General features: G+C 50.8%; 1 protein-coding gene across 1 annotated transcript in view; it reads right to left on the reverse strand.

The window, feature by feature from the left end:
• mei1 (meiotic double-stranded break formation protein 1) overlaps positions 1 to 24314 on the reverse strand; it is a 247894-nt gene that overhangs the window by 124359 nt on the left and 99221 nt on the right. Inside the window, exons 14-15 of the mRNA XM_085969507.1 lie at positions 23458 to 23549; positions 22238 to 22379 (exon numbers count right to left, since the gene is read on the reverse strand). Coding sequence (XP_085825633.1) covers positions 22238 to 22379; positions 23458 to 23549 — 234 coding nt within the window. The remainder of the gene's footprint in view (positions 1 to 22237; positions 22380 to 23457; positions 23550 to 24314) is intronic.

Consider the following 24314-nt stretch of genomic DNA (forward strand, 5'->3'; position numbering starts at 1 on the left):
ATGTACAGGAAACATTTTTTTATCCGGCACCGACGGGACCGGTTGATCAAAAAGTCCGGATTACAGAGAGGTATACTTACTAAGGTACGAGAGCCCCGTACACGGCCACAGATCCAGGCATCCCTGTTGCATGGCAACAGGTGCAGGAACCCCTGTTACACGGCCACTAATATGAAGTAAAACTTACTTGAACCTACTCCTGAATTTTGCCGGTTAAGAGAGATTTCCGGTTAATTAGGTGCCGGTAAAAAGAGAGTTTCCTGTACAAGGACACCCAGGTTCCTTTGAGCATCTGCATTCCCCAATCTTTCACCATTTAGGAAATATTCTGCCTTTCTGTTTTTTCTACCAAAGTGGATAACTTCACATTTATCCACATTATATTCCAGCTGCTATGTTCTCATGCACTCACTGAGCCTGTCAAGATCCCCTTGAAGCCTCTTCACATCCTCTTCACAACTGACACTGCCACCTAGCTTTGTATCATCAGCAAATTTGGAAATGTTACATTTAGTCCCCTCATCCAAATTATTACTAGAAATGGGGTGGAGCCTCAACTGCTGCCAGTGCATTTTGGAAAATCATGGCGCATTATTGCCTGTGACTTTTCAATGTGCAATGCCAGCAAAGGAGGTTCTTTTCCCCCATCCCCACCAGGATACTACACACCCGTACTGACCAGGAAGGCCCCAGGCTCAATCTCTGTCTGTACTAAGTTAGCTGATCATCGTCCCAGGGCACCATGGAGCTTGCTGGCAACAGGCGCAGGTTGAAAAATTGGGTGCATGACCTGAAATTCCGAAATCATGGTGTGCCTCATTTTGCAACATGCAATTACAGGCTAAAAAAATTAGACTGCGCTACCAGCATGCATGGGTCTCATTTAAGTATTTTAATGATTTAAAACAGATCCCACAGAGCGCTGAATTTTCCGTGGTGGTAGCGGGCACAATCGGTGGCAATTTAGGTGGGAAAGTTGTTTTTTTTGCCAGCGGGTCAGGAACCCACTGTCAACTCGCTCCCAGGCGCCTTTTCCATAGACGCGTCGTCATCCTAGAGCCGACCCGACCTGCAGCGGCAGGGGACCCAATTTAAACAATTATTACCTTGTTGTTAGACCTTTAAGAGTGATTTTAAACTTACTGGCCTAGAAATTCAGTATAGCCACGTTCGAGGCGCTACAGTCGGGCGGCCGCTAAAGTTTGCGCCCGGCGCAAGTTCGCGCCACCTTCGCCGATATTCATTCGCTTCGCCCCAAGAGGTTGTTGCTGCGCTAAAACAGGCGATGCACGACTATCATTAGGCGCTAAGCCTGCGGTCCGGGGCGATACCCCCGAGGGCGGGCGCAGCGCAGGTGCGGCGAGTTGCTGATTGACGGCAGACACTCTGGCGCCGGTCAGCTCTTAAAGGGGGAGGGTGGATTTGTTTGCCTGCCACGCCCTGCACACTGCAGCCCTGAAGCTAGGCCTGACCACTTCTGCTTCATGTGTGCAACGCCCAGGGCTATGGAGAAGGCCAGGGAGAGAGCGCAGCGCTTCAGCGAGGGTGACCTGAGGGTGCTGGTTGGCGGAGTGGAGCGCAGGCGCCATGTTCTGTTCCCCGAAGGTGGCAGGAGGCCGCTGCCCAGCGCCTACCGGAAAGCCTGGAGGGAGGTCTCAAACAGGGTGACTTCCAACAGCGTGGTTGCCAGGACTCCTGTGCAATGCCGGAAAAAGTTCAACGACCTCACTCAGGTTGTCAGGGTAAGTACCCTTTCCAGTGTCCTCCTCATCCCTGCATGTGCACCTCAGTTTATGGGCAAAGGGACCTGAAAGCCCTAATGGCCAGCCCTCATCCAGCAGCTATGGGACTGTCATGAAAATCACTTGCACATTCAGCACTTTACACACGGTACAAGCTATTCGACCATGGGAGGCAGTACAGCCAAGATCAGGGCTTCACACTGTCAGGGCCAGTCCACCATGGGAGGCAGAGGCCGTCCTTTCTCTTGCAGGCCAAGGTGGCGCACAACCGTAGGAAGTAGGAAGCAGCGTAAGATCGGGGGAGGCCGTCCTGACCTCAAAGAGCTCTCCGACCTCGACCAGCATGTGGAGCGCATTATGGCAGGCCGGCTGATTGGCCCCGTCGCCAGTGGAGATGCCGACCCTGTTCTGGGCACCAATGGTAAGGGCATCACCTTTTTGACCTCTCTCTTTCCACTTGCGCCTCAGATCAGCATCCTTTGCCACTGTCCGACCAATGCAGTGCATGGCAGCACTCATGCCTCCCTCGCTGCCGCCCTGTCCTCACTCTAAAGCAACTCTTGTGCCTCCCTGCTTTCAGATGGTGAATCGCCAGGTGAGGAGGCGGGCCCTCAAGCTGCCACTGTCAGCGATTCAGAATTCGAGGAGGAGGAAGAGGAAGCCGGCCCATCAGTGCCACCCTCAGCCGCGCCAGCCCATGGCGATGAAGGGGACACGTCTTCCCTGGAGGGGAGCCGGGGGGGAAGGGTCGGAGGAGAGTGAAGCTCCGGGGCCCAGCGGCCTGCAGCAACGCGGGAGGGGTGGGGAAGCTCGGCGGACTTCTCCCCAGAGGGTGAGTGCGGCCTCCAGTCCTGCGACGGTGAGCGCAGAGGAGGTGCGGCTCCTAGAGGAAATGGCCGTCCAGGCTGAGCGCAGGCACACTGAGCTCATGGCTGCAGTGGCAAGGATGCCTGACTCCATAGAGTCTCTGTCAAGGAGTGTGCAACAATTCAGTGCAGCACAGGCCAGGAGTCTGGATCAATTCAGTGCAGCACAGGCCAGGAGTCTGCAGGACTTCGCGGCAGCACAGGCGGCTTCTAGCCAAGTGCTCAGTCGTACCGTCCATTCACTGGCTGGTGTCATGCGGACACAGACCAGGGCCACATGGGCACTAACTGCTGCCACCCTCGCTGGATCGGCCAGGCATCGCCAGGGCACTCGCCGCGCAGCAGCAGCCCAGCAGGCTGTTCTTCAGCAGTTTGCTGCGCATGCTGCAGTGCTGGCCCGTGCGAGTGCCAATGTCTCAGGCGACCAGGGAGTACCTGCGATCTGTCAGGTTGGCACCATTCCTGCAGCCGACACTGCCACTCCGCCATTGCAGCTGCCACCAGCCGCTGGACAGACTGCTGCCGGCCAAGCAGGGTTGGAGCAGTCAGCAGCCGGCCCCTCCAGGGCCAGAGCTGGTGCAGGCCGACCCCCAAGGGCATCTGCCGTCTCGCCATCTGACCCTCAGCAGCCTTCCCCCAGCCTTGCTGCAGCCACTGGGGTCCCATTGAGGAGGAGCTGCAGGGCGGGCAGGGGCCAGTCACGGATGCGAAAGGCATCACCCTCACAGGGCAAAAAGTAGAAGGTCTGGCCAAATGCTTTGTGTTTGTTGAAAGGCCGAGACTGGTGTAGTTGTGTTTTTGTAAGGCCAAGACTGGTGTCTTTCTTTTTTTTGTAAGGCCGAGACTGTTCGTTTTGTGTTTTTGGAGGGGGCTTCTCTCCATTAGTTTGTAATGTGGGAAGGGCAGAGGTTTCCAAGAAATAAATGTTCTTAAATCGCACTGTCCATGCTTTTTTTTGGAAGTCCTGGTTGCCCTGCTCGGCTGAGGGCTTGTGGAGCGGCTACATTCATCTGGTGACATTGGCACAAGCCATTCCCTGAGAGGGGGCCTAGAACCGACGTTCAATAAGCCGCCGACGGGCGGCCCTTGCACTTTCTGCCTCCCTCCTGTGCTGGTCCTCCTCCTCAGATGGTCCTCCAATCTCTGGTGGCAGTGGCCGAGTCCTGCGGATAGCCAGGTTGTGCAGCATGCAACACACGACCACGAAATGGGAGACTCGCTCCGGCGAATATTGTAGGGCTCCACCGGAACGATCCAGACAGCGGAACCGTTGCTTCAGGACGCCGATTGTTTGCTCAATGATGTTCCTGGTTGCTTGATATCTGTCATTGTATCCCTCTTCAGCAGGGGTGCTGGGCGCACGGAGCGGGGTCATCAGCCAGGTACACAAAGGATAGCCTTTGTCCCCGAGAAGCCATCCTCGTGGGTGAGGCTGGGCCTGGAACATGTCTGCCACAGAAGTCTGGCGCAGGATGAAGGCATCGTGGCTGCTGCCTGGAAAGCGGGCATTGACAGCTAGGATGAGCTGCCTGTGGTCACACACCAGCTGAACGTTGAGTGAATGGTAGCCCTTCCGGTTGCGGTAATCCTCGGCATTCTCCAGAGGTGCCCGCAAAGCCACATGCGTGCAGTCAATGGCGCCCTGCACCACGGGGAAGCCCGCTAATGCTGCAAAGCCCATTGCACGCTGTTGCTGCTTGACAAGGGCCATGGAGAAGGAGATGAACTGACGTCTCCTTCTGAAAAGGGCATTGGTCACCTGGCGGATGCAGCAATGTACGGCGAACTGGGAGATGTTGGAAATGTCCCCAGTAGCGGATTGGAAGGAGCCGGTGGCATAGAAGTTGCGAGCCACCGTCACCTTCACTGCTACCGACAGAGACGTCCTGCTCCTCAGATGTGGCTGCAGATCACCGCCAAGCAGGTGGCAGATCTCAGTGACCACCGCCCTTCGGAATCGCAGCCTCCGAACACACTGCTCGTCAGACATGTTCAGATAGGAGAACTGCTGGCGGTATACCCTGGGTGGGTAAGGCCTCCTTTGCCGACGCCTGTTGCCCCCTCTCCGTCTGGCGATGACTGCCACTCTCTCCCGGCGTCTGTGAGCCCTTTGAATGCAATGGAGAAGGCCAGCGTTTGCACCCATTGCAGCCCCCATTATATGTTTGCAAACAATGATATGACACTGAAGGCAAAGACAAGTGGAAAGCTGTGGCCTGAAGCCACAAGTACCTGTCCGAGTGTTGAGCCAAAGCAGAAAGCTCTCTACCTTTGTCTCTCTGCAAAGATCCGTCTCTCCAAAAGAAGGAGTGCTGCAAAATGGCTGCCTTTTCTACTGCAGGAGGAGTGCCCTTTAATTTGCGCCCCCCCGCGCCCCGCATCGACTGAGAACCGTTCCCCTCTACCAGTCGCTAGGGGCGCCAGGCGCACAATAGGGCGTCGCCACTGAATTTCCGGTTTGGGGCGCACAAAGGGCGTTGCACGATGAAATGACGTCAGGATCTGCGCGCGCAGCTGAGCGCGCGCAAAGACTTTGCGCCGCCACTAAATCTTTAGTGAAGTTGGGGAGAGGCGCAGATCGCGCTGCGCCTGGCCGCTAGCCACCTAGCGCCCAACATCTCCTCCTCCTAAGGCGCTACCGGCTGGCGCAAGCAACTGAATTTCTAGGCCACTGTGTAAATTTCACTGGATTCCCACAGGGACCACGCTGCTCGGGAACCACATCTGTAAACCTGAGGCGGGAGTTGAGTGGCCATTGCTCCAGCTGATTAGTTGACAGGATGAAATGTACTACAAAAGCTTCCACCTGACAACTGATCACTTTCCTCATGCAGAAGTGGTTTCTCACTGCATTTGCAACACAGTTTGAGCTTTCTCCAGGCTGCAAGTGTTTCAAGCAAAGTCTCCATCCACTGTCACTTAACTGGAAGAACCTCTCTTACCATTAACAGATTGCTTCGGTCAACTCTACTTCACCTGCCATCTATTCCATCAGTATGGGTGCCATTTATACTGTCGCACCTTCGTCCTCAGAATCTGACCACCATCAGCCCCAACACCAGCAGCACCAGGCACACCAGCAGCACCAACACCACCAAACTTCTCAACGCTCTGATGCTGCAAAGGGCAGAGGGCATCAGCGCAGGGCTGCATCACACCAGAGGCGATACTCCCAACGCTGGGTATACAGGCAGAGGATTAGTTCCTCAATATGACTTAGCAGCGGTGCCAAAGGAGGCTCAGGCTACCACGCCAGGTCGTCTCAGACATTTGCACATTGCTGGACCAAGACCTGCAACCCAGAGGAGCGGGTGGACACGCCTTGCCTGTGGCTGTCAAAGTCACCATTGCACTCAACTTCTTCAACTCAGGCTCCTTCCAGGGATCTGCAGCAGACATTTGCGGCATCTCGCAGTCGGCCGCCCACAGATCCATCACACAGGTTACTGATGCTCTGTTTGACAAGTCAGCCAATTATATCAACTTTGCCACTGATGAAACCAGTGTTACTGAGAGGGCGCTCGGCTTTGTCACTCTGGTTGGCTTCCCAAGGGTGCAGGGCGTCATCGACTGCACACGTGGCCATCAGGACACCCCATCATAACCCAGGAGTCTTTGTCCGCAAGGGATTCCACTCCGTCAATGTGCAGCTGGTCTGTATTATGTCCGTGTGTAATTGAGACACGGACTGCAGGAGTTGGTTACAACAAGTGTTTACTGAGTGGAGACAAAACTGGAACTACTATGCAAAGTTACTACACAGGCTTATATACAGGGGTGGTCACTACTGGTACTGCAGTATACAGGGGCTGCAGAATATAGTTCCTTCTGCAAAGTACTTACACTACAATTCCTCCCCTTTTAGCTAAACAGTACATAACATTCGATTAATAATTAAATAACATATTTACAATTACAGTTGCTATATACAATAACTGAAGTTAAGCAATTATAAGTTCAGTCTTTGAGGAGGCTTCCTGATTCTGTCTGGATAACGCCTCTTTGGGGTATCAGGTTCTTCTGGCAAAGTTGATTCGGAATCAACGTCGTTGTTTGGTTCGTCTGCTTCCAATATCACCGATTCTGAGGTAGATGCAATTGGTACTTCGGTTTCATCACCAGGTGTATCGGATCGTGGTGTAGAATTGACGTTTTCCAGTGACTCTAGAATCTGGTCAGCATGGCGTCTTACAATGCTCTCTCCAACGTCCACGGTATACATGAGAGGTCCTTGCCGTGTGCAGATCGTCCCTGGCTGCCATTTCTCTGTGCGGTAGTCCCGGGCCAAAACTGGTTGACCTATCTTAAAACTCCTGGTCGGCCTTTCATTCATATTCTGAAACTGCCTGTTCTCCACATCTCTTCTGATGTTTGGCTTAACCAAATCCAAGCGGCATCGTAGTCTTCGATTGAAGAACATCATGGCTGGAGTTTGGTTGGTAACCGCATGTGTCGCATTCCAGTAGGCAAACAAGAAGTTATCCACCTTGTGTTGTAGGGGTATGTCTTCATTACACATTGCCTTGATAGCCTTCTTGAATGTTTGAACGAACCTCTCAGCCAATCCATTGGTGGCTGGATGATATGGGGCGGATGTGAAATGCTTAACACCATTGTTCTTTAAGAACCTCCGGAACTCTTCAGACACAAACTGTGGTCCATTGTCGGAGCAAATCTGTTCAGGCAGCCCATTTCTGGCGAATATGGTTCATAAGACTGTGATAGTTTTTTCTGTGGTGGTTGAGGACATTTTTATTACCTCTGGCCACTTTGAATGTGCATCCACCGCAATTAAAAACATCGAGTCCATAAATGGACCAGCAAAATCAATGTGCACCCTTTGCCATGGAGATGAGGGCCACTCCCATGGATGTAGAGGGGCTTGTGGTGGGGCGTTTTGGACCTTCTGGCATCCTGTATAGCTCTTGGTCATCTCTTCGATTTCTCTATCGATTCCTGGCCACCACACAAACGCTCTGGCTAAGTTCTTCATTTTTACCCCTCCCAGATGACCCTCATGAAGCTCATTGAGCACCCTATCCTTCAATTTGGGTGGAATTACTACTCTGGATCCACACATCAAGGTTCCTCTGCACACTGACAGCTGTTCTCTTCTCGGCGAGAATGCTGGCAACAGTGGTTCGCCATGTGCTGGCCATCCCTTCACCGTTAAATCATAGACCCTGGAGAGTGTCGGGTCATTTCGTGTTTCCTTTTCTATGTTTGCATTCGTCACAGGTAGACATTCGACTATGGTCGAGTGGAATATCTCCACAGGATCCACTGCAGGTGCTTCTTCCACCGTCGGCAACGGTAGGCGCGACAATCCATCAGCATTCCCATGCTGTTTAGTTCCTTTGTACTCGATGTCATATTGGTGTGTCCCTAGGAAAAGGGACCACCTCTGTAGCCGTTGTGCTGTCATTATCGGGACGCCCTTCTGAGGGTTGAAAATGGAGACAAGAGGTTGATGATCAGTTAGTAGAGTAAATTTCTGACCGTGCAGGTAGTGATTGAACTTCTTCACCCCCCACACCAGGCTGAGGGCCTCTCTGTCAATCTGGGCATAGTTACGCTCGGCTGAAGTTAACAAGCGTGACGCAAAAGCTATCGGCCTCTCTGAACCATCAAGGAATTTATGTGACAGTACCGCTCCAATGCCGTAGGGAGACGCATCACACGCCAGTCTTATCGGTAGTGATGGGTTGTAGTGAGCCAATACTTCTCTTGAAGTGATTAGGTCTTTACTCTTCTGAAAGGCCCGCTTACATTCATCGCTCCATTTCCATGCTACTCCAGTGTGTAGTAGGGCGTTCAGTGGGTGCAGAATTGTGGACAAATTCGGCAAAAACTTATGGCAGTAATTCACCAATCCGAGGAATGACCTCAGTTGCGACATTTTCAGGCGCTGGAGCCTTAACTCCCGCTTCAATTTTGTCAGGGGACTTATGTAACCCCTCTTCATCAATCACGTGGCCACAATACGATATCTGTTTCTTAAAAAACTCGCACTTGGGGCGATTGGCTCGTAGCCCATGTTCTCTTAGTCTAGTGAGCACCTGCTCTAGGTTGGCAAGGTGTTCACTGTTATCTTCACCTGTCACTAGGATGTCGTCCAAGTAACACTGAGTCCCCGGAATCCCTTGCAGGACGTGTTCCATCGCTCTTTGCCATATCGCCGGAGCTGATGCTACTCCGAATACCAGTCGATTATACTGGTAAAGACCTTTGTGAGTGTTTATCGTGAGATACTTCCTAGAGGATTCTTCAACCTCCATCTGCAAATATGCTTGTGCTAGGTCAATTTTTGTAAAACGCTTCCCTCCAGATAGTGAGGTGAAAATATCTTCTATCCTCGGGAGAGGATACTGTACTGTGTGAAGGACTGGGTTCACCGTCACCTTGAAGTCCCCACAGATGCGAACCTTCCTTGGCTCCTCAGACTTATTGTTTAACGTTTTCTTCATGACAGGAACGATGGGTGTCGCCCACTCGCTCCAGTCTACCTTAGATAACACGCCTGCATTCTCCAGATTCTCCAGCTCTGCCTCGACGGCTGGGCGAATTGCATATGGTACCGGTCTTGCTTTGAAAAACTTGGGAATTGCATTCTCTTCTATTTTTATCGAGGCGGTTACGCCTTTAAGAGTTCCCAGTTCTTGTTGAAATACCTCTTTGGTGTTAGCTAAGATTTTTGACAATCGTCCAGGTGTGACGTCGTCATCCTTTTTACTAGCCACAGTCAGTGCCTGAATGGAGTGCCAGTCTAAACTTATCTTTCTGATCCATTCACGTCCCAATAACGGTGGTCCACCATCTTGCAATATGTAGATACAATTTCTGTATTTCCTTGCCGTTGTATTCGACAGGCGCCCTTATTTTCCCTCTGGGGTATACTTTCTGCCCCGTATACATCTTCAAGACAATGGATGTCTCTTTCAAGGGTATGTGTGAGAATAGCCGCTCGTAGTCTCGTCGATTCATGACGGTCAGGGCTGATCCTGTATCCAATTCCATTTTGACTTGGGACCCTGCTATCGTGAGGGTGACCCAAATGGTTCGGTGATCCTCTTTTGCGATTACGTTGTGAAGTTTGAGACAGCTTAGTCTCTTGTTCCCGGATTCACTGTCGCTCTTCTGGTCTTCGGAACTACTGTCCGTCATCTTTTGTACTTTCCTGTACTGTTCCTTAGTAGCCTTTTTGTTGTCGTTAGACTTCTTCCCAGACCTGCAAACTCGTGCAATGTGTCCCATCTTTCCGCATTGCCTGCATATTTTGTCCTTGGACCAGCAGTCCTTCTGGTCATGGGTTGTTCTGCCGCAGCGATAACATTTTTCAAATCCCCGTGTCATTTCATGGGTGCCGTATTTCTGTGGCTTTTGCTGTATTTCCGCAGCTCCCCTTGCTGCTGCTTCGTACGATACTGCCACGCTGAAAGCCTTATCTAGCGTCAGCTCTTTCTCTGAGAGTAACCTCTTCTGGGTTCCTTCACTCAGGAGTCCACAGACAAATTTGTCCCGTAGGGTATCTGCCAGTCCTGCTCCGAACTGGCAGTGCTTTGATAGCTTGCGTAGTTCCGTAAGGTAATCAGCATTGCTCTCATCTTTATGCTGATTTCTCTTGTGGAATTTAAATCTTTCTGCTATCAGCAGCGGTGTAGGATTTAGGTGTTCCTGTAGGATATCAACAATTTCGTTAAAACTCTTCGCCATCGGTTTGGCTGGAGTGATCAGGTTCCGCAATAGGCCGTACGTTCTTGCGCCCATTAAGTTTAGTAGTACCGATGCCTTTTTCTCTTCGGCTACTTCGTTTGCCTTGCAATATACTTCGACTCTTTCCACATACGTGGTCCAGTCTTCTATTGCATTATCGAAGGCAGTGATATTGCCAGTCTTCGGCATCTTGGAAATCTAAGATGACGCCTCCCGCGCTTTGCCTTCTTCCCCGATTGAACAAAATGGCGCCTCCCGCGCTTTGCCTTCTTCCCCGCTGGATTAAGATGGCGCCTCCCGCGCTTTCTGTCTTCTCCGCTGCTGCTAGCGCTGTTGCTGGCGTTTTTATGCCTTGATGGCGACGCCCTATGGTCTTCGCGCACTTCCCCCCCGCGCTGCTGCTAACGCCGCTCTCCGCGGTCCCCGTGGCAAACTGCAGCTCCTCGCGGCTTCCTGCGCTTCTAATTTCTTTTATTTTCCCGTCATCAGAGCAAACCCTACGGGACACTTTCCTCCCTCTTCTCGAGTCTGTACGCTGCCCGGCTTCGTAGCACCCTGTGTGCTCCACCCTCTCTCTCCTCTTCCCGACAACGCTGCTCGGCCCCGTTGAAAAGCCACCCGATCGAGCTCTAGCCTGCCGCAGCCCAGGAAGGATCAGTGTACTACCTGCCACCAGCCCGATTAGCTGGAACACCATAGACAGGATAACCAAGCCCCGCTCTCGACAGCCTCTCCTGCAAATCTTCAACTCCAATGAATCAGAGGCGGTTGCCCACGGTCGACGCCCGTTTCTTCTGTTTGTTTTTTTTTCTTCCTTCTGGCCTCGACCTCTAACAACTTCGCTTCAGGGATGGATCCCCATGAGGTGGTGCAGAACTGTAGGTAAGTTCGGATCTGCTCATCGCCAGTATTATGTCCGTGTGTAATTGAGACACGGACTGCAGGAGTTGGTTACAACAGGTGTTTACTGAGTGGAGACAAAACTGGAACTACTATGCAAAGTTACTACACAGGCTTATATACAGGGGTGGTCACTACTGGTACTGCAGTATACAGGGGCTGCAGAATATAGTTCCTTCTGCAAAGTACATACACTACAGTCTGCAACCATAGGAAGATCATTATGCATGTGTGTGCCAAATTCCATGGCAGCTGTCATGACTATTTCGTCCTGCGCCAGTCCACCCTCCCTCAGCTGTTCGCACCTCTAAACATACTGACCCACTCTCTGCCTCGACACAAGTTCTATCCACTGAACACGTCGCTCATTACACCCCTGAGGAGGCCAAGTACTAGGGCCAAGAGCATTATAATGAGAGCCACATCGCCACCAGATGTGTCAGAGAGCAGACAATAGGCATGCTGAAAATGTGCTTCAGATGCCTTGACAGATCTGGAGGAGCCCTTCAGTATGCACCAGCCAGGGCATCCAGAATCGTCGTGATCTGCTGTGCCCTGCACAACATAGTGCAGCAGCGGAGATTAACGCTGCATGACGAACAAGGCGCAGAGCGCACAGCCTCTTCAGAGGAGGAGGAAGAGTTGGAGGAACCTGCAGTGCATATGGCACCACCACGCGAGCACACTGCTGCCCATGAGGCCAATGATGGCCTCATCATGGCCAGATTTACTTAACTTTCCGCAGTACACCCATATGGGTGCCACATGCCTCGCCAGGTTAGAATCATAGAACCATAGAATGGTCACAGCACAGGAGACAATTCGGCCCGTTGAGCCTGTGTCGGCTCTCTGCAAGAGCACTTCAGCTAGTCCCACTCCCCCGCCCTTTCCCCGTAGCTCTGCAATTTTTTTTCCTTCAGGTACTCATCCAACTCCCTTTTGAAAGCTACAATTGAGTCTGCCACCACCGTCCTTTCAGGCAGTGCATTCCAGATCCTAACCACTCGCTGCATAAATTTTTTTTGCTCATGTCACCTTTGTTTCTTTTACCAATCACTTTGAATCTGTGTCCTCTGGTTCTCGACCCTTCCGCCAATGGGAACAGTTTCTCTCCATCTACTCTGTCCAGACCCCTCATGATTTTGAACACCTCTATCAAATCTACTCTCAACCTTCTCTGCTCCAAGGAGGACAACCCCAGCTTCTCCAGTCTATCCACGTAACTGAAGTCCCTCATCCCTGGAATCATTCTCGTAAATCTTTTCTGCTCCCTCTCTAAGGCCTTCACATCCTTCCTAAAGTGCAGTGCCCAAAATTGGACACAATACTCCAGTTGTGGCCGAACCAGTGTTTTTATAAAGGTTCATCATAACTTCCTTGCTTTTTTTCCTCTTTGCCTCTATTTATGAAGCCCAGGATCCTGTATGCTTTTTTAACCGCTTTCTCAACCTGCCCTGCCACCTTCAACGATTTGTGCACATATACCCCCAGGTCTCTCTGTTCATGCACCTTTAGGATTGTACCCTTTAGTTTATATTGCCTCTCCTTGTTCTTCCTACCAAAAGGTATCACTTTGCACTTTTTTGCATCTGCCACACGTCTGCCCATTTCACCAGCCTGTCTATGTCTTCTTAAAGTCTATCACTATCCTTACTGTTCACTATACTTCCAAGTTTTGAGTCATCTGCAAATTTTGAAATTGTGTCCTGTACACCCAAGTCCAAGTCATTAACATATCAAGAAAAGCAGTGGTCCTAGTACCGTCCCCAGGGAACACTACTGTATACCTTCCTCCAAGCCAAAAAACAACTGTTCACCACTACTCTCTGTTTCCTGTCATTTAGCCAATTTTGTACCATGCTTCCACTGTGCCTTTTATTCTATGAGCTTCAACTTTGCTGACGAGCCTATTATGTGGCACTTTATCAAATGCCTTTTGGAATTCCATGTACACCACATCAACCACATTGCCCTAATCAACCCGCTCTGTTACCTCATCAAAAAACTCAATCAAGTTAGTTAAACACAATGGCCTAGAAATTCAGTTGCGTCCGCCAGCCGTTAGCGCCATATGAGGGGTAGATTTCCAGCGCTAGGCACTTAGCGCCCGGGCGCAGGCCGATCTGCGCCTACGCCCAACTTCAGTTGACATTTAGCGCCGGCGCCAAGTGTTTGCGCCCGCTCAGCTGCGCGCGCAGCTTATGACGTCATTTCGTTGTGCAACGCTGTTTGTGCGCCCCAAACCAGAAATTCAGTGGCGCCCGCCCAATGTGGGCGTGGCGCTGTTAAGAACTGTGAAGTGGAACGCAGCAGAGGCCCTGCGGGCCTCGGGGAGCGCTAATTAAAGGGCACTTAGACTGAACTATAAAGGCCAGCCATTTTGCTGCAATGACTTTAGTGCTTTGGATTTCTGGACAGAGACCAAGGAACAGACCTTCCTGATTTGGGACAACATAGGAGGTATTTTTGGCTTCTGGCCAGAGCTTGGAAATTTCACTCATTGTGATTTCACTGTTTGCAAGTTTATTATGGGGGCTGCATGGGGTTCCAACCCTCAGTTCCAGCATTATGTGCGAAGGGCTCGCAGACGCTGTGTGAGAGGGCCAGCCATGCCTAGACGCAGAGGGGCCATCAGGCGTCGGCAACGTAGGCCTTACCCACTCAGGGAATACCGGCAGCAGGTGTCCTATCTCACCATGACTGCCGCGCATTGTGTTAAGAGGCTGCGCTTCAGAAGGGAGGTGGTTGCAGAGATCTGCCAGCTGCTTCACAGAGATCTGCGTCCACAGCTGATGTGCAGGACGTCTCTGTCGGTGGAAGTGAAGGTCACGGTGGCTCTGAACTTTTATGCAAGCGGCTCATTCCAAGCCGCTGCTGGGGACATAGCGAACATTTCCCAGTTCGCCGTGCATCGCTGCATCCGGCAGGTCACCGATGCCCTTTTCGCAAGGAGACACCAATTCATCTCCTTCCCCATGACCCTAGAGAGGCAGGAGCAGCGTGCAGTCGGATTTGCCAGGATCGCCGACTTCCCCATGGTGCAGGGCGCCATTGACTGCACGCATGTGGCTATGCGGGCACCTATCGACAATGCCGAGGATTACCGCAACCGGAAGGGCTACCATTCCCTCAATGTACAGCTGGTGTGTGACCACAGGCAGCGCATCCTAGCTGTCAATGCCCGCTTTCCAGGAAGCAGCCACGATGCATTTATCCTGCGCCAGACTACTGTGGCTGACATGTTCGAGGCACAGCCTCCACCAAGGGGATGGCTTATTGGGGACAAGGGCTACCCTTTGTGTACATGGCTCATGACCCCGCTCCGCGCGCCCAGGACCCCTGCGGAGGAGGCATACAACGAAAGCCATCAAGCCACAAGGAACATCATAGAGCAAACGATTGGCGTCCTCAAGCAACGGTTCCGCTGCCTGGATCGATCCGGCGGATCTCTACAGTATTCGCCGGATAGAGTCTCCCAGTTCGTCGTCGTTTGCTGCATGCTGCACAACCTGGCTATCCGCAGGACTCAGGCACTGCCACCTCACGTTGGACCACCACCTCAGGAGGACGAGCAGGAGGACCATGAGGAGGAGGAGGAGGAGTACCAGCCCAGGAGGGAGCCACAAGGTCCAAGGGCCGTCCGCCGGCGGCTTATTGAACGACACTTCTAGGCCTCCTGTCAGGGAATGGCTTGTGGCAATGAACGCACCTGAATGCAGCTGCTCCGCAAGCCCTCAGCCGTTTAACGCAACAACCACTTGAAACATGACACCTGGACAAGCTGAATAAATAAAAAGCTTTATTTAACAAACTCAGGGCCCTTCCCACATGAAACAGAAAAACAGACAACACCCCCAAAAAACAGTCAAAAACATATCTCACTCCCACAACCTGGGGAGGAATAACAAAACTTGTCCATCCAATTGGCCTTCATCCTCGGCCTAACCAAGACAAACCCCCCCATACAGAACACAAACACCCCCATATAAAAAAAACAGTTGCCTTCATCTTCGGCGTTAGCAAAATAAGCCCCCCCCCATACAGAACACAAACACCCCCATATAAAAAAACAGTTGGCAACACACTCTACTTGGTGTGCCGACAGGGCGAGTCCTTGTGCAGGCTTCTCCGGCCTCTGCCCGACCTGTTGCTCCGCCTCAACCTGGGCCCTGTGGGTGTTGCAAGGCTGGGGGAAGGCTCCTGAGGGGCACAATGCGTGACGGCAGATGCCCTTGGGGGTCGGCCTAGACGAGCTCCGGCCCTGGAGGGGCCGGCTGCTGACTGCTGCAGCTGGGCAGCATCAGTCTCTCCAGCAGCTCGTCGCAGCTTGGCTGGGGGAGTGGCAGTGGCGGCTGCATCAATGGGGGCAAGCTGGCTGATGCCAGGCGCTCGCTGGTCGCCAGAGACACTGGCACTCGGCCGGGCTGGCACTGCAGCAAGCGCAGCAATCTGGTGAAGGCCAGACCGCTGTGCTGCAGCGGGGCGGCGGGTGCCCTGGCGATGCTTCCGTGACACAGCGAGTGTGGCAGAAGTGAGTGCCCGAACTGCCCTGGTCTGTGCCCGCATCAGATCAGCCAGTGTCTGCACGGCACCACTCATGAACTCTCGACTCGCGTCCTGTGCTGCCGCAAGTTGGTCGACACCCCTGGCCTGTGAGTCCCCGAAATCGGCCACACTATGAGCCAGGGACTCAATGGCCTGAGGCAACTGTCCCACAACCCCCCATGAACTCGTTGTGGCGCCGCTCCGAGGCCGCAGACATTTCATCAAGGAGGCGCACCTCCTGGGCGAGGACCGTCTCCGGGCTGGAGGCCGGACTCTCCCTCTGGGGAGAAGGCCGCCGAGCTGCCCGACCCTTCCCGCGTGCCTGGACGCCACTGGGCCCAGCAACTGCCCTCCCCTGCAACACTTCCCCCCTCTGGGGAGAAGGCCGCCGTGCTGCCCGACCCTTCCTGCGTGCCTGGACGCCACTGGGCCCAGCAACTACACCCCCCTGCAACACTTCCCCCCTCTGGGGAGAAGGCAGCCGTGCTGCCCGACCCTTCCCGCGTGCCTGGACGCCACTGGGCCCAGGAGCTACACCCCCCTGCAACACTTCCCCCTGGCTCTCCTCCAGGCAAGACGTGTCCCCTCCATTGCCATCCCCTGGCGCGGATGAGGGTTCCCCCGATGTGCCGCCTTCCTCTTGGTCCTCGTCGTCCTCCTCTTCCGAGGGACTGGCACTCTCAGCTTCAGGGACCTCCTCCTCACCAGCTGAAAGCAGGAAGGCACAAAAGTAGCTTTAGAGTGAGGACAGGGCGTCAGCGAGGGAGGCATGATTGGTGGCATTATGCGCATTGGTCGGACAGTGGCAAAGGATGTAGATCTGAAGCGCAAGGGGAACGAGAGAGGTGCAAACGGTCATGTCCTTACCATTGGGGCCCAGCACAGGGTCGGCATCTCCAATAGCAACGGGGCCAACCACCCGGGCACGCATGAGTCGAGCCACGCGCTCCTCCAGGTCACTGAGCTCCTGGAACTGGGCACGCCCTCCCCCGGTGACAGTCCAGCTCCTCAGATTCTGCGCCAGCTTGACCTGCAAGAGAAAGGATGGCCTCTAAGTACAGTGTGGTGCCCTGTTGTTGTGTGCACTGCCTCCCATGGTCGAATAGCTTGGCCAGTGTGGTGCCCTGTTGTTGTGTGCACTGCCTCCCATGGTCGAATAGCTTGGCCAGTGTGTGAAGTGCAGAAAGTGCTATTGATGATCATGCCAGTGCCATAGCTGCGGGAGGAGGGCTGGCCATTAGGCCTTTGAGGTCCCTTTGCCCATAATGTGAGGTGCACATGCAAGGATGAGGAGGACACTGGAAAGGGTACTCACCCTGACCAACCGAGTGAGGTCGTTGTACTTCTTGCGGCATTGGTCACCAGTCCTGGGGACATCGCTGTTGGCTGACACCCTCAGGGCGATTTCCCTCCAGGCTCTCCTGTACTGCCTCCTGGGAGCCTTCTTGCCACTGTCCAGGCACAAGATCTCTGTTCTTTTCCAACCCCCTAAGCAGCACCCTCAAAGCATGCTCTGAGAAGCGCTGCGCTCGTTCACGGGCCTTCTGCATGGCTTCAGGCGCTATTTGGGTCCACCAGCAGTGTTCAGGCCTAGCTGCAGGGCTCCACTATCCAGGGCGTGGCAGCAGACAAAGTCGACCCTTCCCCCTTTAAGAGCTGGCCGGCGTCAGGGTGTCTGCTGTCAATCAAAACATGACCGCACCTGCGCTGCGCCCGGCCTCGGCGTTATCAGTCCGCACCGCCGGCTTAGCGCCTAAAGGTAGGAGTGCAACGCCAGTTTCAGCGCTCGCCCAAACTCCTTGGCCAAAGCTACTGAATTTCGGCGAAGTGGCCTCCACTTTCCGGCGGGCGCTAACTTTACCGCCCACCCGACTTTACCGCCCCAAAAGTGGCTAGACTGAATTTCTAGGCCAATTTGCCTTTAACAAATCCGTGCTGGCTTTCCTTAATTAATCCACCCCGCAGCCAGACCATAAAGTATCCCTACAGTGGCCAACCCATTCCTTACACAGTGACCACCATTGCTAGAGGTAAAGTTAGGTCTGGCCCTTCACTCCAACTAAGCTACTTCCCATTGTGCACACGAACTTGTCTGAAAGTTTTGAAAATAAATAAATTTATGGTAAACATTAAATTAATGGAAACTTCACAGTAACATTGAACAAAACACTGAAGTGACTAACCTTGTGAATCTACTTGTGTGTCATCTTTCTTTTACAGGTACTTCTACGTGGTGCTACCCCTGTGGTTTCAGCAGAGTTAGAGGCAGCCTGCTCACTTTCCGTTGCGCCTGCTTAGACACTTTTGGCGGTCATCCTCTGGGTTTTGGAGCTTATGAGGGCCCCTCCAAAGTCTGTTCCTCCTGCAACTGTGCAGGGGTAGACTCGGCCATCGCTGTCCGGGAAGGCATCTGGGGCTCTGACTGAGGGGTTGGCAAGGGGGAGAAGTGTAAGCGCTTGGAGAGGAGCGCCCACTTGCATGTCCCCTCTCACCATCATCGCTCTCATGGGCCACCCGCACTTCCCTGCTAGCAAGGAGCTGGAGGACTTGGGTGCAGTGCCGCAAGCATTTCAACAATCTTGTGAGATCAGGAAAGGTGAGTACAAAGCCACACTCACCTTCATCCTGCTGTGCCTCTCATAACATCCCCATCACTCTGCCTTCCCAACCCTACTCCTGCACATCCTCAATCACACCAACATATCTTATACCTCCACCCATCCCTTTCTCTCTATCTACATTATCACATCCCAATCTTACTAGCCACCCCTCATACCCTCATCCTAGTGCACTCGTACCAACTACCAACACACAAGGAGGCCACTTGGAATTGCCACCCCACTCCATCATCATCACCCTCGACACATGTAACCCATTCATTCCTTACACGCATTCCATCACTCTAACTCAACCTTCTCCTCTTTCCCTCCTTGAAGGAAAAGAGAGTCCACAATAAGAGGGAGAGAACTGGTGGAGGACTGACATCACTCGCATCCCTGACCACTGCTGCGTTGGAGCTCTCAGGAGTGTCTTGAGCACCCAGAAGTGGGAGATGGAGAGAGGAGGACATCTCCACAACCTGGTGACAGAATCACTTTTCATACAGCTACATGGCATACATCAGTCACTCATATGGGGGCTGATGTCAGCAGCCACTGAATGATAATTATGTGCATAATGTTATCTGTGCCCAGTGTACATATGACATATGTAACTCATCTCGTTACTCTCCCACAGGTCCATCAAGAGCCCCCCGCCCCCATTGTCCAGGAGGAAGCCGAAGACGACGACTCGGAGGAGCCTCCAGCCTCTGAGGGCACAGTGTCATCTGACATAAGAGCACCCAGCACCAGCGCAGATACGCACATGTCGGTGGGTCCCTCGCGACATAGAGTAGTGTTGTCACCTGGTGTCTCAAATCACAACTGAGCAAGAGCAGATGGTGGAGACAGGGACAGCAGTGGAGACTCCCCGTCGGAGGACGCAGGACTCGCCTAGCTCTGCTCAGCTGCATACATACACTGAGCCTTGCCATCCAGAAAGAGGGCGATCCTGGAGCTGCAGGAGCAAGTGCACGAGGCTCTGACAGGTTTTGCGAGCGCGATGACTGCCAGTATTCAGAGAATGGAGGAGTCCTTCTCCAACATGAGCACCACCATGTTGCAGGCAATGGCGACTGTAGGCTCCTCCATTGATAGGATGGCTACCTACATGGAGCAGCTAATATGCCAGTCGCAGGAGCTCATGGTGTCTATGCAAAATAGATGGCTATCTATGGAGAATAGATGGCTATCTCTGGAGGATAGATACCAAGGGCTTATAGATGTCCTTTCTAGGAGGGATATCAGTGTAGATGTGGGTCCTCATGGCATGTGGAGGGAGTCATCAGAGAACCTTGGTGCAGCTCTTGTCTCTGTGCAGTCATTTCTGCCCTTGTGTACAGCAGAGCAAAGCAATTGCACTGCCTGCACTATCCTAGATGAACCTTCAAATGCATTGTGACCATGGTCCCTTTAAATATTCCGGCTGAAAACACGTCATCGATTACGTCATCAGACCCGCTCCATTTAATTGGGCCGGGCAACGCGCTTAGCAGGCTTAACAAGCCCCATTATCATAAAGTCATTTTGTGGAGCGACATGAAGGTAAACGACAGGGTCGGGTCCCGACATGGTGGCCGCCCGTGCTGGACCCGCCACGGTAAGGAAAATTCCGGCCTGAATCTCCCAACTTCAGGCGAGGCTCCACCCAAACGTGCACCATGCCCATATAAAGTGCATTATGAGATTCCTGCCACATTCAACCTCTGTAAGACGGTTACTTGTATCTACTGTCAAACTGAGTTCCAGTATCACAGAAGTACTCTTCACAATACAGTACAAATTTTTGTACATAATTCTGTAGAATATAATCAGCAATAAAACAAACTTGAACGAGATGGATGTAGTACTGTAATTGTATTAATTAAATATGCAATTAAAACCCAGATTAACTCAGGTTCAAATTTTTGATTAAAAAAATTAATCACGATTAATCTCAATCGTTTCACAGCCCTAGTCTGTATCCATCAATATATTGGGACCCGTGTTTATTGTTCCCTTCACACCTACCTGGACAGGTCAGAGGAGACCTAGCTTTGCTGTCTCCGATTCATAAGAGTTGAAGGATAATGTTATGGGAGGTACAGAAATTTTTTTTTTTTGCTTTTTGGGCTGATTGTGTTAGTTGCAATTTTTATCAACGTTGATGTTTTATTTTACATTTTTTGATTTTTTCCCCCCCCCTCTTTTCACCTCTCCATTTCAGCATCCTAAACTTGGAGGATGGTCATTCTCCCAGAAATCCCTCTTGCCATCAAAAAGCTAGAGGATAGCGAGGAGTTTGTACAGTCAGGTTGGTGGTCTGCCCCAGGCTGCTGTTACCCATGTATGCCAGTCCACAGAGCCCATTAGAGCTAATTAGGCATGTCATGGAAGATGTGCTTTCAACATTTATGCCTCATCAAGGGCTTTCTCCAGGTCAGCATTGTGCTATCAATGTGCCATCTTGTACAAGCAGAAAAGTAATCTTGAGATGCTGGAAGCTGAAGGAGTGAGACATTTTCCAACCTACAAGCCAGCTTGGTTGTCAGTAAGTGACTATGCTTTATGCAGCTGGGATTTGTTACAATGATTTGATTGGAAGGTGGGAGTGTGGCAAGACTTTCAACTGAATCTTGACTGTTTTCCCTACTAAGGTATGGGTATGCGCGAGTGGTAAGTTTGTGAGAGGGTTCGGCATGGGTAAATGTGGAGCTGGGTTGAAGGCAAAACTTTGAGACTTACAATCTTATACCATTTATCCGGTACATGGTACTGCTGGGTCGTCTTATTTTGTCATGATCCTTAAAGCAAGCTGTCTTCTGCTGAATCTGTTCCTGGGTCCTGCAGGTGTTGTACATATCACTGAACTTGGCTACTACTTCCTGTCAGGCATTGCTCTAGAGTTCCATTACACTTTTGCCCACTTCATGCAGCAGCACTTTCAGTTCACCAGCCATCAATCAAGCAGTAGGGTACTGTAGCACTCCGAACCTAGCTTGCATTATATTCCATTTTGTGTAGCCAGACCATCCCCCCACCCTTCCAACATTGCTGTACATTATCTGGAAAGACTTTAAAGTATTAATACCATTATCAGGTGAAAATAATTTTTCCCCCCTTACAATCCCGATGATCATTTTCCCCAATAGCCCTTTCAGGGCTGCTGGATCAAGCCAGAGATCCTACCCATGCATCAGTCACACTCCTTATGCCCTGGCCAATAGACACAGGAAGAACTTTCAAAATATTCACAAGCTGACCTCACAAACTCGAGAGGTCCGGTCCCGTGCTTATTGTGAGCCATACAACAGTCCCACCTGCAATGCGAACACATCACATAATTAGCCTCAGTAGATGAGGTTAAAGGTCTAAGGAAAAGCTCCACAAATGCTGTTTTGGAGGATATCCCCCCCTCTATATAAAACATAGAATTATAGAATGATACAGCACAGGAGACCATTCAGCCCACCGTGCCTGTGTTACAGCTATCCAATTAGTCCCACTCCCCTGCTCTTTCCCCAAAGCCTTGTAACTGTTTGCCATCCAATTCCTTTTTGAAAGTTACTATTGAATCTGCCCTCTCCACCCTTTCAAACAGTGCATTCCAGATCACAATAACTCGTGGCGTAAATTTTTTTTCCTAATGTCGCCTCTGGTTCTTTTGTCAATCACCTGAACGCTGTGTCCTCTGGTTACTGACCCTTCTGCCACAGGAAACAGTTTCTCCCTAGTTACTCTATCAAAACCATTCATGATTTTGAACACCTCTACTCGAAGGAGAACAAGCCCAGCTTCTCCAGTCTCTCCACATAACTGAAGTCCCCCATCCCTGGTTAATTAAAATTAGTCAAGTAATTTGCTTCTTTCTAATCAAATTTTGAATGCTTACCATCACAATCGGGATGCACAAAGTGTCGCAAACCTTCAGCAGGAACTCTGAGTACCTCTCCAACATGTTCTCATTTGCAATGCTTGGAGCTGTGAAAGCATTCTCTTGCACAGAGGGATCCTTCTGACAATCAACTGCTAATCTACAAAAACATTTCCAAGCATAAAAGATGTTTTCAAAGGTACTTGTATGGTATTATACTGCCATAACAAAGCACTAAAAGAAAATGACTACAGGCTTGAAGTTACTAATGGAACAGAAAATGCTGTAAATATAGTTTGTTTCTGAAAAGAGAAAATTAGGTTAGCGTTTTCAGTGAGATCTTACAGCACTCAAGCTAAGTATGGACAATGAAGGCTATTCAGTCTATCCTAGCTTTTCAATCCAGAAAGAACTTAAGGGCACCCATTCATGACACTCAACTGATTCCAAGGATTTTGCCTCCACTTTCTTATCTTCAAATTAATTTCACATGTTGATAACTCGAGTAATTTCCTAAATTTGCGCTTTCCTGTCCTATTGTCAATGATTTGATTTGAATTTAATGTTTCAGATTGACCTTTTAGTACTTTTATAAGATAGACGCCTGTGAGATTGGAGGGCAGATCGGAGGTGGATAATGTAATTGCTCCTCTTGCCCTCACCACTTCCCCGCTCTCCCAGCCTTAGCCTCTAGCCCTGCTCTACATTCCTCCTACTCCCCAAGTATCTATTCCCATTCTACCTTCCCCTTACCCTGCTCTGCCTTACCCCTCCTTCAGCCAAAGTTCAATTATTTTTGCCCTTTAACCCTGCTTGGCCTGAAGACTTAAGTCCCAATGTGCAATGCCATGGGAGAATGACTACTATATTATTAAACATCTTGCACAGGGCATGTCATTCTATCCATAAAGCATACTTCCTGTTGTAATTATTTTTGGCCATGCTTTTGTGTCAACATTTACCAATGTTAACTGTAACTGCTATGTCAATATTTCCTATTCAATTTTTCCAAGTCACTCTGTAGTTGGAGATTCTGGCCATCAGGTAGCTCTATAGAGGAACTTTCTAAAGCCTTTCTCCCAACTCACCATTATGTATATAAAAATTAATATTCATCACTGACCATGGGTAACGTTACAGATAATTTAACAGCATAAAATATAGAAATTGCCTTGTTCATCAAACATAAACCCAGTGAGTATCCTCCTTATACGATCGACTTGATGTATGTAAAGTACCTGCAAGCATTAAGATAGGCCTCTAAAGCACTAAATAGTAACTGTCCTTGTCTTGAGAATTTTTTGCTTTGTTCCCTCCTCACAGATTGACTCTGGAATAAGAACACAATAGGTAATGGTTAAAAGTGAAACCTAAGAGTTGCAATAACTAGCAGTATTAAACCAGATTCTCATCTGCTATTTTCTCTTGAAAAAAAGAACTAGCTGAAAACTGCTGACCAAGAGGATACAGAAAATACGTAGTCACAACCTGAATTATCCCAACCTTTTGCACATTCAAATGGATTTGATCCTGCACAGCTTAGAAAATTGACAGGATATTATACATTTATAGTTCCTGTCAACTTTTTCCATTATAAATTGTTACGTAATTTGTCACACTGCAGTCACACCCTCCTGCCACGGGAGGTGCTCCTGCGTCCACTGGAGGGAGGGTGCAATTATAGTGTGACAAGTTTACAAGGAGTTTCCATTATGAATGTGAACGGAAACGTAGCAATTTAGACTGGAAATATAAAAATATAAGGACAGAATGTGCAACTAAATTAAACCTTCACACCCTGGTCTAATTATCCCCTGCCCTCTAAAACCATTTCACCTGAAGACTACGCTTGGTCTTGACTCCCTGTGTGCAATGCCATGGGCGTTCAACTTCAATGATACCGGCAAATTAGGGACACCCAAGGGACTTGCATTAGGTGTCCTTTATTTGCAGGTGTGCTTATTTTCAAAATAGTCATTGTATATATGGTAAATTGGATGAGCCAAATATCCCCGGATTGGCTGTATCTCCTGCAGCATTCCCTCTTTTTTTCATCCTCACCTGGGACTGTGCCTAATTCTGGAGCCTTACCAGC

The sequence above is a fragment of the Somniosus microcephalus genome, chromosome 28 (genome assembly GCF_052327205.1).
Source record: "Somniosus microcephalus isolate GS21.2 chromosome 28, FLI_Smic_1.0, whole genome shotgun sequence".
NCBI classification, from domain to species: Eukaryota; Metazoa; Chordata; class Chondrichthyes; order Squaliformes; family Somniosidae; genus Somniosus; species Somniosus microcephalus.